At 28.9% G+C, this 14,117-nt stretch overlaps 1 protein-coding gene across 2 annotated transcripts in view; it reads right to left on the reverse strand.

Annotated features, from left to right (window-relative positions):
- LOC118200984 (uncharacterized) overlaps nt 1-14,117 on the reverse strand; it is a 131,282-nt gene that overhangs the window by 6,189 nt on the left and 110,976 nt on the right. For both annotated transcript variants that reach the window (XM_085817349.1, XM_085817350.1), the window contains 5 exons: nt 12,847-13,239; nt 8,343-8,426; nt 8,151-8,219; nt 3,705-3,808; nt 1,822-2,052 (listed from right to left, as the gene is read on the reverse strand). In XM_085817349.1, the coding sequence (XP_085673475.1) occupies nt 1,822-2,052; nt 3,705-3,808; nt 8,151-8,219; nt 8,343-8,426; nt 12,847-13,239 (881 nt within the window). The remainder of the gene's footprint in view (nt 1-1,821; nt 2,053-3,704; nt 3,809-8,150; nt 8,220-8,342; nt 8,427-12,846; nt 13,240-14,117) is intronic.

The raw sequence follows: 14,117 nt of genomic DNA on the forward strand, positions 1-14,117 counted from the left end.
CTAATCTATGAAACAAAGAAATTTAAAATATTCAGAAACAATCTGCAAATAAATTATCATTTTACACTCTAATCAGAATCTGCTTTAAAAATGTGTATTCAAAAATATAAGCCTGAACAAATATTTCAGTTCTTTACCAAAGAGAAACATTTCTATCTTTAATACTCAAAAACATAATAGTAAACAAGAAATTTATATTTCTAAAAAGTAATATTATTCATAATAAGGTTAAAAACTGTTAATCATTGCTTTTACACGAGGAAGAAAAAAGACAAATACAAGAGCAACTGTTTCAAAAGCTCTAGTCTCAAAAGAAACCTACAGATTCAAATAATTGAGCTATCTTTAATTATCTCTGTATAAATAATGAACATAACATGTAAAATCTTAAACAGGGATTCTCAAATGTTTTTACTCAACACATGCCTTTCAGTACTGCTAGAAGTTCATTCCCTTCCCTTTTTCCAAACTTGAAATATATATATTTACACATTTATTTAGATTTAATTATTTTTAACATATTTTATTAATTAAACCACAAAAAGTATAGAAAATGTTGATAAAAAAACTAAACTGACAAACTAAATACCAAAATAAACCCAAAAGTATTTTTTATATTCATAAACTAACACTGAATATTGAAAAGATACATAAAACATTGACTGCATGCCTCCCTGAAAATGTGAAATTCTAAAGGGGGATTTCAAAGTTTCATTTGAGAACCCTTGATCTAGAACTAGAAGGAAAAAAAAAGGGGGGAGCACATAATGTTCATAGCCATTTGCCAAGGCAATATGGCTAAATGTGGATGGAACATACTTATAGGTCTTTCTCAAATCTCTTAGACACAAATAAATAAATTGTTGAAGAGAGGTTTATTTAAATAATTATTAAAAATTGATTATTTTATCATACAAAGGAAAATAGGGTATAGAACTTCAAATTTTAGCAAATCATTGTTATTGTTTCCTTGTACAGAGGAAATTTAAAGCTGAAAGTAATTCAAGAAAAGGTAAATAAAAACTTAAACAGAATTTTAGCTCTTCATTTAAAGGGAGAAAATTTCATGTCTTTATGTACAGTATATCAAAGTGAAAAATTCTACAATGATTCAGTGATTAAATCATCTAAATCTCCAACTAATTTTTTTAATGACAACAGAGATACAACTATTACATCTATATCACTTTTTTCCCACATCACTTCACTATGCCTATAACACCAGACCAACTTGCCAAAATGAGAGATTCTCCTCACAGCAGAAATAAACATAAATTAATTATCAGTAATTACAGTGTTAAGGTCCGCTCATGTATCATCAATGGATTAGTTCACTGTTGGAGTAATAAAAACAATCCTTATTAAATGTAGACTTAAAATACTTGTTGGACTGTGTAAAAATGTCACTAAAAAAATAGCACTCTTACTGTACAAAATGCCTTCTTAACGAGGAAAATACGTAGATTGAGAATTCTGAAAAAGGGCCATCACAAAATAATTTAGGATATAAATATTTTCATTTATTATTTTTATTATAATTCAGCAAATGTATTCTCAAAAGAGTAAACAGACTGTATTTTCACATAAACTGAGTGTTCAAATCTTATTTCTAAAACTCAAAGCATTAAATGTATTTAATCCCAAAATGAATTAAATCCATATCCACAAATGCAATTCTAAATTAAAAGAAAAATAAAAAATGTACTATAAAATTTTAAAGCATGTGATAATTAAAACAAAGCATATATAAAAATTTATTTTTTGCAATTACCAATCGCTATGACTAAAAACAATAACTACTGTCATACTGACACATCATACCTTTTCTTTCTTTTTCTCTTTTCCTAAAGCAAACAGGTTATCAGACCGAAGCCTAATATTCAGATGAAAAAGTTTTCCTTCATGTAATATGGTCAGACTATATGGATTTTCTTTACCAGCTCGTTTGCTAGGGCGAACTACAAATGAACCAGAATCCTTCAAACCTTTGACAATTTCTTCAGCATCTTCCCGTTCTATTTCATGGAACCATGGATAGGTCTGAATGTCCAACTTTCCAATTAAAGAAAAGTTAATATCAAATTACAAAATGCATTTTTAAGGTTATAAATCATATCCAAAAATAAATATACTTTATTAACATTATATAAATGTTTATTAATATGGTAGACTATGGTTTATTAAACTTTTTCAGTCATGACCCCTTTTTATCACTGAGATTCTTTCACGACCCCCAGGACCCCATAATATTTACGAAAATTTTGTGGGACGCCATAAGCATTGTACAAATATACAACACATGCGTTTAAGAAACTGTCAGTTTTTTCACTTGTAATGTAATATACTATTGCAGTTTCAGGTGATTTCTTATTTTAAGACATAGAACAATGTGAAAATTTTAAATAAGTAACAGAAGAAATGACAGCTTCATGTGCAAAGCAAGTAAAATGAAGGTTCCCATTACAAAAAGAATGTGTCGAAACATTTTCCTTTTTTCTTTGTCTGTACTGTCTTATCTTTATTTTCACATACATTGTGTAAAAATACTTGGCAATTGTAAAATGATTATAATAAGTTAAAGAAATATCAAAACTGCTAAATATTTTGGCGGCTCCCCTGCTGCAGGTCCCACAGCCCACAGGGGGGTCACGACCCACAGTTTAAGAACACTAATAGACAATAACAACTTTCAAAGAGTATTTATACATATCACAAATACAAATCTTATTTCATATATGCATTACAAAATTCATAAAATTTTGATTTAATTGATTATTTTACCCTGCATCAGAACTATGATTATAGCATATGAAAAGAAATATACTTGCCTAATGTTTAAAGGTATACAGCCCATATATTAAGTAGGATGGGGAAGGAATATCAAACTAGCTTTAGGGATAGTAAAAACGTAAATTTTGTATGCAATTATATACAGTTTCAAGCATTTTTGCTTCTAAGATATACACACATATGATGCACCTAACAAGAGTCTACAGTAAAATGGAATACTCTCAAGTAATAAATATGAAATGATAAAAAATATTATCTCATTCATGGCATGGATTGTATTCTTTGCTTCCAGGATACAAAGATTAAAGCATTTTAATACAGCTGCTGCATCAAGAACTCTCTAAATAATCTGTCTTAAGTACCCCTCCATATCTCGGTCCCTAACTGTCCGATTGAAACGCGGTTTGAAACCTGACCAGGGTGGAGGCCTTCCTTTCCATGTGCAAAAATCCTTTCCATGCCTCACCATGGGGGGTCACGGTGAAGTAAGGAAATTATGAATTATTGATTATTTGATCTTACATTAATAAAATTTTCCAATTAAAGCTCATATGAAGCACAAAATATTAAAAATAATAATAATACTGTAAATAAGCAAACTTTGTTCTTTCTTTTCATTTCAAAGAAAATGTACTAAAAGTTTGCTTACAAAATTTTGGAACACACATATACATAGCCAAATGCTATAAAATAAAAGAAGTATCTATTCTGATAGACCTTTGCAAAATACAACTTGAATCATATATATGCGTTCATCAGAAATATATAAGAGATAAATACAAATGACTTGTGACATGCTTTGTGTAAATAATGCTCATAATGTTTCTCTAATTCAGTGAATAAGAGCATAATTTTAAACTTAAAAATAAACATTACTTAAAAAGTTTTTATTTAAAAAAAATTGCCATTAACACCTGTTTATTGCTTGATAAATTGTCTTCTTTGAGGCTAGAAGCAGATTTATTCTCTTCTTTAGGTACAGGAACTGGAGGAAGGGGCCTAGTAGCCATATTTTGCACTGAAAATGAGAAGATATTATTTAAATTTTGCATTATTGATTTTAATTACATTACATAAAATAAGAGAAACTGATTGCAATATCTTGTTTTCTACAAGAAAAAAATTAAACATTATTGCTCATAATTAATGAGCTAAGAAAACTGCAAGCTAAATTACATATATTTTTACACATTCATCCACAAATCTTTTCATGTGCTATTTTAAAATAGCTTGCAGATTTTCCAGTTAACCAAACTAAATGTATTTAAGACAAACATAGCTTCTGAATTTAGAAATATTCCTTTCTAGTACAATTTTAACATACAGAACACAAAGAAATGTCATTTAAACTTTGGTTGAAAAGAAAACGTACTGCCCTATAATTCGGAAATAATTTCGACCACACAGTCGAAAGAAATTCAGAAACTTTATTTCTTCCTTCCTTATAATATTAGTGATTACTATTACATTGTCTGGCTTAAAAGTTCAGAAAATGAATATGACTCATGGTGCACTTCTAAATATTTTTTACAATACATATATATGTATAATGCATCAAATACTCAAAAATTGGAATGAAAAAGAAAATCCATATATATATATATATATATGCATACATAATTTATCAGTCAAAAAGGAAACTTTCAGCCATTAGATAAACTGCTGGAACAGAAATCAGACATCATTATACAGAAATTTACAACATGTTAGCCTAGAAAGACTATTAATTTCATTTTGGTATTTTGTGGCATTTCACTTTTCAAACTGTTGCCACCAAATATTATCACCCTGTATTATATTTATAGAAATTAAATAATGAAGAATCTGCATAAATATATGAATATTTTTTGCATTGTGATAAAACAACAGTACCTACAAGTATCAAATTTCGAATAACATACATCTCCACCCTAATATGGGCATCCGGAAGCCCTAATTTGGAAATTGTTTTATTATCTATTTCATATTTTGTAACGCATTTATGAGCTTTTGATTAAGAAACTCAATGATTTCAAAGCGAGCGTAATTTGGAAATTGTTTTATTATCTATTTCATATTTTGTGAAGCATTTATGAGTTTTTGATTAAGAAACTCAATGATTTCAAAGCGAGCAACACTGTACGAAAAAACATTTTTATCTCCAGTGCACTAGACTGCATCAGAAATTCTAAAGATATGCTCTTTTTTAATTATTTTGCGATACTGCTGTTAAATTGAATTTTATGGTTTAAATGCAAAGAAAAGAGCATGGTATTTAATACATAAAAGGAACACACAAAACATTAAAAACAGGGGGAGTGCCCTTTTGAGCGGAATATAAAATCTGAAAACCGTCAGAATTTTTAAATTTACTTAATTAATTTATTTATTTTTAACATGGCTTTTAAGTCTTCCTGTCAAAATGTGAAGTTCAGAGGAAATTTGTTATCCCAAGATTCTGTAACTCCTTTTAATTTTGAAAATGAATCAAACTATATCCTCTAATGCAGTGGTGCCCAACCTTTGGCCTCTCACGAGCACATTTTGGCCTATCGCGAGCACATTTCCAAAACATCAACATTTTTGTTACACATATTTCCAATCTTATGTGATACATCTGAAATATTAATTCCAGCAAATGGGTTTGAGATGAATAATAATATTGGTTGAACTTTGTGGAAATCAGAGAAGCGGAGTTCAAAATTATTTTTCGGTATATTTAGGTCTTCTGAGTATTTCTCTGTTTCAATTGCTCTGTTCAATTTCTTTGTTAAATTACTAATATGGCTTGATAAATTCTGAAAATGGGTGAAATTTTTTTTCTTTCATCTGATTTATCCACAAACTTAACTTTATTTGAAAAGCTGTTACAGTCCCAGTGAATTCAAAAAGGTTTTTTTTTTTTTCTTTTCCCTGGAGATCTTTGTTCAGATTAGCTGTTATATTCATGAGAAAATACAGATCGGATAACCAATTATTATTGTCCAATTCTTTATAACTTTCATTTCTGGATTCCCAAAACTGCTTTACTGGTGAAAGAAGTTCTACAAATCGTTGAAGTACTTTTCCTCTGCTGAGCCAGCTAACATCAGAATGAAGCAATAAGATTCCATGTTCGCTATCAATTTTATCTGTCGCGCAATCAATTATTTTATAACGTCTTGCAAGATAACTCTTATGACTATAAATTCTTAACATATTTTAACAGTTAAGAAATATAAATGAATGGTTATCTTTAAAATATTTTTTGTTCATAATACCTAATTGGGCTGGCAAGCACATACAAAACGATCGACGAGCACAAGGTTGGGTACCGCTGCTCTAATCATTACATAAGATTTAATTCAGCCACCAAATTCTAGATTCATATCTAATATTATCGACTAAAATAGACTAATACATTATCTATGCTCTCAACTTCAGTTCAATGACCACGCTTTTCTGATGCTAGACAACACACAAAAAATTTTTACAAATACATAAACAATTAATTATTTCAGAGTATGTTTATATATATAGATATATATTTTGTGTGTGTGTAATTTGGAAGAAAAAAATGGAGTAAAGAAAAGACCGGAAGGGAAGCGGGCATATGCAGTCAGAAAACTAAAATTTAAATCTAATAGCTTAAGATAGAATTTACATTATCACAGAAAATAATAATTAAAAAAATGTAAATAAATCGTACAAAACACATAAAATATCAGCTACTGCCAGATCATAAAACTACATCTTTACTACTGAGTAGAGTGACTCAATTCCATTTTAAAAGCTCTAATAATTGTTTCCGTAGTTTGTTTCTGCAAGTAAAGTGAATCAAATCAGTCATATGTAAAGTAATTCACATTTTAATTTTAGAAGCAAATATACACAAGAAGAGGAGTTGTAAATTTTGTGACTGTCCTGTTGTAGGATGATAGAAGTGTTATTACAGCACTCATTTTGTAGCTGATTTTGTCCTGTTGTAGGATTGTAGAAGTATTATTTATTTACTGCACTCATTTTGTACAATAGCATTTGATATAAAATGTTTTTACAACACCAAATAAATTATTTTTAAATCATTATTTAATGCTGTATTCAAGAAGAAACTTTTCTAATAACTCTACTCTGATAAGTTCAGGTATCTATTCATGACTGAAAGCTTTTATCCAAGATGAACACAATACCTGAATAGCATTTGATATAAAATGTTTTTAAAACACCAGATTCTGCAAAACACATAAAATATCAACTATTACCAGATCATAAAACCAAATCTTTACTACTGAGTACAGAGACTCAATTCCATTTTAAAAGCTCTCACCATTGTTTCTGTATTTTATTTTCGCAAAGTGAATCAAATCAATCGGTCATATGTAAAGAAATTAGAAAAGTATCATATTTTATTTTGGAAGCAGATTATAATATACACAAGAAGCAGAGTTATAAATTTTGTGATTGTCCTGTTGTAGGATTGTGGAAGTATTATTTATTTACTGCACTCATTTTGTACAATAGCATTTAGTATAAAATGTTTTTAAAACACCAGATAAATTATTTTTAAATCATTATTTAATGCTGTATTCAAGAAAACACTTTTCTAATAACTCTACACTGATGATTTTAGGTATGTATCTATTCATGATTGAAAGCTTTTATCCAAGATGTATACAACACCTGAAAGAGGTGTTAATAGCAGAAATAATAACTGAATACTAAGTGAGCTATTTAACTTATTATTTAGTGCAAACTAATTTTGAGAAGCAATAGAATAACTTGCTTATGAAGAAAAAAGAACTGACTGTTTCTTGAAATACAAAGCTTTTTCAAGAAAAATCAAAGATTTGATTTTGGCAAATCTTCTAGATGAAATCCAGATTGTAGCCAAATGAAAATACAAAGAAGCTTATAAAAAATTAACTTTTGCAATTTGCTTAGACTGGATTATTTAATTTTGGCAAAATACTAGGGCTATCTCTCCTCATCACACCTAAACTCCACTTCAGTTTAGATATAGAGGTCTGTGGGGATGGAAGCCAAGGGTTTCAAACCTATCTTCCCTATCACCAACCTGCCAAAAATGCTCACTGCAAAACAGAAAAATAGAAGCACTAACCAACTGCAATATTTTGCCTTATAATGACTAAATTTCCATGATAATTACTAAAATATCAGCATTTTATTTTTGAAATTTTCATGGAATTTAGATCAATAATTAAAATATTTTTGCTGACAATATATTTTTTTAATATTTTACAGATTTATATAAACACAAAAAATTCAATAAAAATTTTAATTTGGTACATTATTACAACAAAAAAAATTATTAAAGAGATTTTGATTGCAGAAAATAATTTGGAAGAAAAGTCCTTATTGAAGAAAGATGATCAGATGCAGACCTGTTTCTTCTGTTATATTTAAGGCCGTCCGAGGTGGCAAAGGCACTTTTGCAGTAGTGGTTGAAAAACCTAAGAAGAGAAAACAATATAATGAAAACAAAATTTACCTACAAATTTCATTTTCATAAAAAGTTAAACTGATAATCAAGCACTTACGCTTTTTAAAAAATTAAAAAGGAAACTTCTGATTACCTTCCTCTAAGGCACTTGGAATGCTTCGAGGTGGCAAAGGTGGCAGTGGTGACACTTTCTTTAAATCGGATGCTGAACCAGAACCTAAATAATGAAAATATTGTAAGTATTAAACATGAAAAAGTCAATTAATAGAAAATGCACAGTTTTAGATATTTGTGTTTGTAAATTAAGAAAATATTCAGTCAAAAGTCGTTAATCCGGACACCCATAATCCGAAATGATCTATAATCTGGACCTCAAAGCTACACACTTTCTGTGCATGCGTCAATGCAAAATGCATTGACACATGTGCATAATACCTTTACGCATGCATGTTTAATGTATAACGGACGGTATAAGCTAAGATAAAATTATCTAATTATCTATTTCAGTTAATGTTGCAGATTGCATTGTTCCTTAATCTTCGAATTGGATCCGGCTGATTATTTTTTGCAGACTGTTAGAGCAATTTTATAAAAGTAAGTTGGAACTTTCGATTATGTCAAACAGAATTTCCGATGCTGGATCTACAAAGGGAAAGCATGTTTCGATGTCCATCAAACAAAAAGTGGAATTGCTGCAAAAAATGGATAAAGGCTCCTTTGTATCTCTAACCATTCCGAAATCTGTTTATCAATTTCACGCTGCTCTGCGTGGGGGGAGGGGGGGGGGTGTCGTGGCTGTCAAAGAACTGGAAATTGATCTGTTAGCACTATCCTTATCTTCAGGGCAGATGTTTTTATTTTATTCGGCTTATAATTCCTTACTAAATGTAGTATTTCATCTCGATGTACTCAGTCTTTGATATGATTTAAATCAAATTCCTCGTCATTATAAATATCACGAATACAAATCAAATACTTTTCTGGTTGCAATTTTCTAATTTCGACTATGCGTAATGTATGCTTTATACATGCGCGCATTGCAAGAAATGTTTAATAAAGTAAACAAATAAATATTAAGCTTTTTTTTTTTTTTTTTTTTTTTTTTGTAAATTTTGATGCCCTTTAGATCATAATTGCTTTTTATTTCATAAATTACGGTTTCATACTTTTAATTTTATAATTTCTGCATGCCATCTTACCAGATTTAAACTAATGACTTATAATCCGGAAAAATAGATAATTTGGAATCGCTGAAGTCCCGACGAGTCCGGATTAAAGACTTTTAACTGTAGTAGAATATTTTACTAGTGGAGAGGCATAAAGTTAAAAGTTATATGCCTAGCCAAGTTTCAGTTAAAGAAAAGCTTTAAAAAAATGCAGACAGTATGAGTTTATGTGTGAACTCAATAATAATTCAATAATAATACTATTATTTTCAGAAAATAAAAAATAAATTTTGTAATAAGTTATAAAGCAATGGAAAATACTTTATTACTAACCTGAGCACATTTAGAATGGTGTATTTTATAAAATAAAGTGGAGCTTAGATATCTTACACATGTATGCAAAAGAATTTATGTGGCCTTTATTTTTCAACTTTTGGTCATAAGCATACATTTCCAATTAAAATGCTTTAAATAAGGAAAATATATATATTATGGCAATATATTTTTTTAAATAGCAGTTTTATATAACTCATGAAATCTAACTTTTTGTATGGCCCCTCGGGCTATATAGATAATCAGTAAGACTTGATACTCCTTCTAAAAAATATAAGAGCTTATAGCCATTCTTTATATATACAGTCAAAAGTTGTTAATTCGGACACCCATAATCCGGAATGATCTATAATCCGGACCTCAAAGCTACTAACTTTCTGCGCATGTGTCGAGTTGATGCATGCGGGTAAGACCTTTACCGCTGCGAATTTGCGTGTGCGCGTGCGCAAAATACGTTTACAAATGCGCGTTTAATGTATAATGGATGGGATAAGCTAAGCTAAAATTATCTAATTATCTATATCAGTTAATGTTGCAGATTGCGTTGTTCCTTAATCTTCGAATTGGATCCGGATTATTATTTTCTGCAGACTGTTAGAACAATTTTATAAAAGTAAGCTTAAACTTTCGATTATGTCTAATAGAATTTCTGATATATATTTACTAATATGTAAAGGATATACAAAGCGAAAGTATCTTTCGGAGTCCATTAAACAAAAAGTGGAATTGCTGCAAAAAAATGGATAAAGGCATATCCTTTGTTTATCTAAACTTTAACGTTTGTTTATCTAAACTTTAACGTTTGTTTATCTAAACTTTGTGCAATGAATTGGAAGTTGATCTGTCAGCACTATCCTTATCTTAAGGGCAGATGTTTTTATTTTATTTGGCTTATAATTGCTTACTCAATGTAGTATTTCATCTCGATGTACTCCGTCTTTGATATGATTTAAATCAAATGCTTCGTCATTATAATTCGTCATTATAATTCGCTTCCGATAGGGAAGAAAGTGACAGAGGTTATTGAAAACGAATAAATTTCGATTGACAAATTAGTCGGTATTCTCGACACAGCAATTATAGGACTTGAACAGTGGAACTTTGTAACTGAACAAGAAATTATATCTGTTTATAGAATTAAAGAGAATGTATTATCACATAAAAAACAAAGCAACTTAAACAACTTACATTGAAAGAAATGTTTAATAAAGTAAACAAATAAATGTTAAGCTTTTTTTTTGTAAATTTTGATACCCTTTAGATCATAATTGTTCTTTATTTCGTAAATTACGGTTTCATATTTTTAATTTTATAATTTCTGCATGCCATTTTACCAGATTTAAACTGATGATCTATAATCCGGAAAAATCGATAATCCGGAATTGCCGAATCCCGACGAGTCCGGATTAACGACTTTTGACTGTATAATGTTGTATGATCTTAAATTCATTTAGTGCAAAAACAAGTTACTACTACTTGCGCAATTGCTGCAAAGTAAGTTAATAATAATTTATTTCCTAAACAATATTGTATATATATAAAGGTTTGATTTCTGAATAACAGAAGTTGACCAATATATTTAATTTTAAAGTTTGAGATCATGTTTGGAAGGTCATGCAGAAATTAAAGAAAGAAATTTTCACATTTGTGCATAATTAAGAATGAAATAGCAACTTAGGTAAAGGTTTCTAATGTAAATAGATAACATGAATAGCACTTGTAGTACTTATAGTACAGCACTAATATGCAGATTAGTATAAAATGTTTAATCAATACAAATCTGTATTCCATAAAATAGTGGATGGCTTTAGTGTTGGCTCACAGCCACTTCATAACATTATTTATATAAATTAAAGTGAAAAATACTTTTAGTTCATTTTCCCCTTTTCTCTCTCTCTTTCTTCTCTTCTCCTCTTTTTTGCATAACTTTTAAAGTATTATCCTAAAGTAACAACACTGTATGTGAATATTATTAACATTATTCTAACATTTAAAAACTTCAAAGATCAACCTTGATTTATTCTAATTTTTTTAACCAATTCCTCAAGGAAATATGAAGCGAGATGGCAAAAATCCAAAATTTTGAAATTAAACATCTTAGTCAATTTTTTTTTTTTTTTTTTTTTTTTTTTTTTTTTTTTTTTTTAATGAATACAAATTCTCATTAAATATAACTAGTTACTGGGGAACTGTAAAAAAGAAAATTTCATAATTTTTACAAAACTATTTTTTTTTTTAATTTAGAAGTTCTATAAGATAAATATTTACATCATTTAAAAAATTTTTGTAATGGAAAGTATATATCTACAACCAAAGTCGGCAAAAATGTAGGCTATGGAATATATTTACGAACAATGATCATATAATAAAAGTCACTTAAGGGCTCTGATGGACACAATGTATATTACTAATGACACAAACTCTGAAAGGCCCACCAGTGGATAAAAGGACTTAATAACAGTTTCATAACATTCAATAAACATCCCTATTCATATTCAAAATTCATTCACATTCAATATAAATGTGTATACTACCAATGACACAAAGTGTGAAATGCTCACTGGAGGATAAAAGTTTCTAAAGGTCAAATTTCAATAAATGTTAATTTCTTAAACTGGCTGAATGATTTCACTTTTTTTCCTCTCAAATAGTTTCAAATTTAAGCATTAAAATAACCTTTAAATAGTTTAAATAAATCCAATATTCTTGGAACATGTATTACGTTAATAGTACCTAAAAGGAAAATTGACAGTTCATGCATTTTAAAGGAATAAGATAATACTAAAAAAGTAAAGAGAATGTTCGATTAATCTTATAACACAAACAAACACTTGTCTGATGATTAAAAGCACAATGGAACCAATATAATATTTAAAGAATAATTTCCTTTATTAAATGGAACTCATGTCCTTATTTACATAGAAAACAAAAAACAAAGAAAATATTTATATACTATGTTATAACACACTTTCTGGAAGCGTTTTTAAGAGCTTTAATTTTTATTATCTTTATTCTACTATTCTTCTCCAACTGCAAAAAATTGTCATGCATTTAGAAAGCTATAACACCATAATAACTAAACTTACCAAGTTATCATATACTGAAAAAGCAAAAACTTTTATAGAAAGTTATATTTACCATCTTTATTCAGAAACAATGAATGTGATGATAAGTTTTCATTGGAGAAGGACGATGAAGCAGTACTTGATGAATTTGTGTCATTATAGTCTTTGCTTTTATGAAGAGATTTTGGTGAAGAAGTTGGAGTCGAAGATCTACGTCCTATTAGTGAACTAATAAATCCAGATGTGGGAGAAGACTGGAAAATGTCAGTTTGGGAATCTTCTTCAGCTTTCCCAGGGATCTTAGATCGACTAAACGTTCGAATGCCATCTGTTCTTTCCTGAACAGACAAGGATTCTTTCAGTTTTTTTGGCTTCTGTGGTAGAGGAGGAGGTGAGGTGTTAAGTGAAGATGTGGGATGCCTTGGAGGTAATATTGGCTTTTCCAAAATAGTTTGAGAAGGTGGGGCTAAAATATGAATTAATATTCAATGTTACATTTTTTAAAAAACTAAATTTATATCACATAACAGCATTTCAAAATGAATAAAACACTGATTAATTTGCCTGCTGCAAAATATTTCTTATAGCACTTGTACACTACAGGTATTTATGAAACTACTGCAGACTTGTATTTATCACAACAAATATTTCTGCCCCCCAATCATCCTCACATAACACAAAAAGTAACATTTGAAATTCAGCAAACAACTCTTCCCTAGACCATAATCATCTGAAACCATGGATGGTTGTCTTTTCAAGAAACTAAAGAGTTTCATTCTATTAAATGAATCATGAAGTCATTGAATGCATCATGTAATATATAATTTACATTTTACCAAATTAATGAAAAACCCAAATTAGAAACTGGTATTTTTAACCACTAAATGCATCATGTAATATAAAATTTACAGTTAAATGAATTAATGAAAACCTCTAATGATGAACTGCTAATTTTATTCTCCATGCAAATTGTACCATAATGCAGACTGTACCATATTTTTTAAATGATGATAAACAATTCAACTGCATTTCTTTTTAATAAATAAATTCAAAAAATAAAATGAATTTTTAAAAATATAAAATATAAATAGATGTAATTCACAGTTCTGCATCTTCTTTAAATTAAAACTGTTCCTATATACATCTTAGTTCCTCAATACATTAGTTCAGTAGTAGAAATAGTGTTAGTCTGACAGGCTGTGCAGAAAGGTTTATTTTCATTGCATACGAATATTAATTTATTTCTATCATTATGAAAAATACTGTTCTATGGCTGAAAGCTCACATCTTTATTTGACAAAGATTGCGATCATAATAAAAATTAAATTTACACAAAATATATAA

Source organism: Stegodyphus dumicola, chromosome 5 (assembly GCF_044657685.1).
Source record: "Stegodyphus dumicola isolate Sdum_Otavi_A_Nest chromosome 5, ASM4465768v1".
NCBI classification, from domain to species: Eukaryota; Metazoa; Arthropoda; class Arachnida; order Araneae; family Eresidae; genus Stegodyphus; species Stegodyphus dumicola.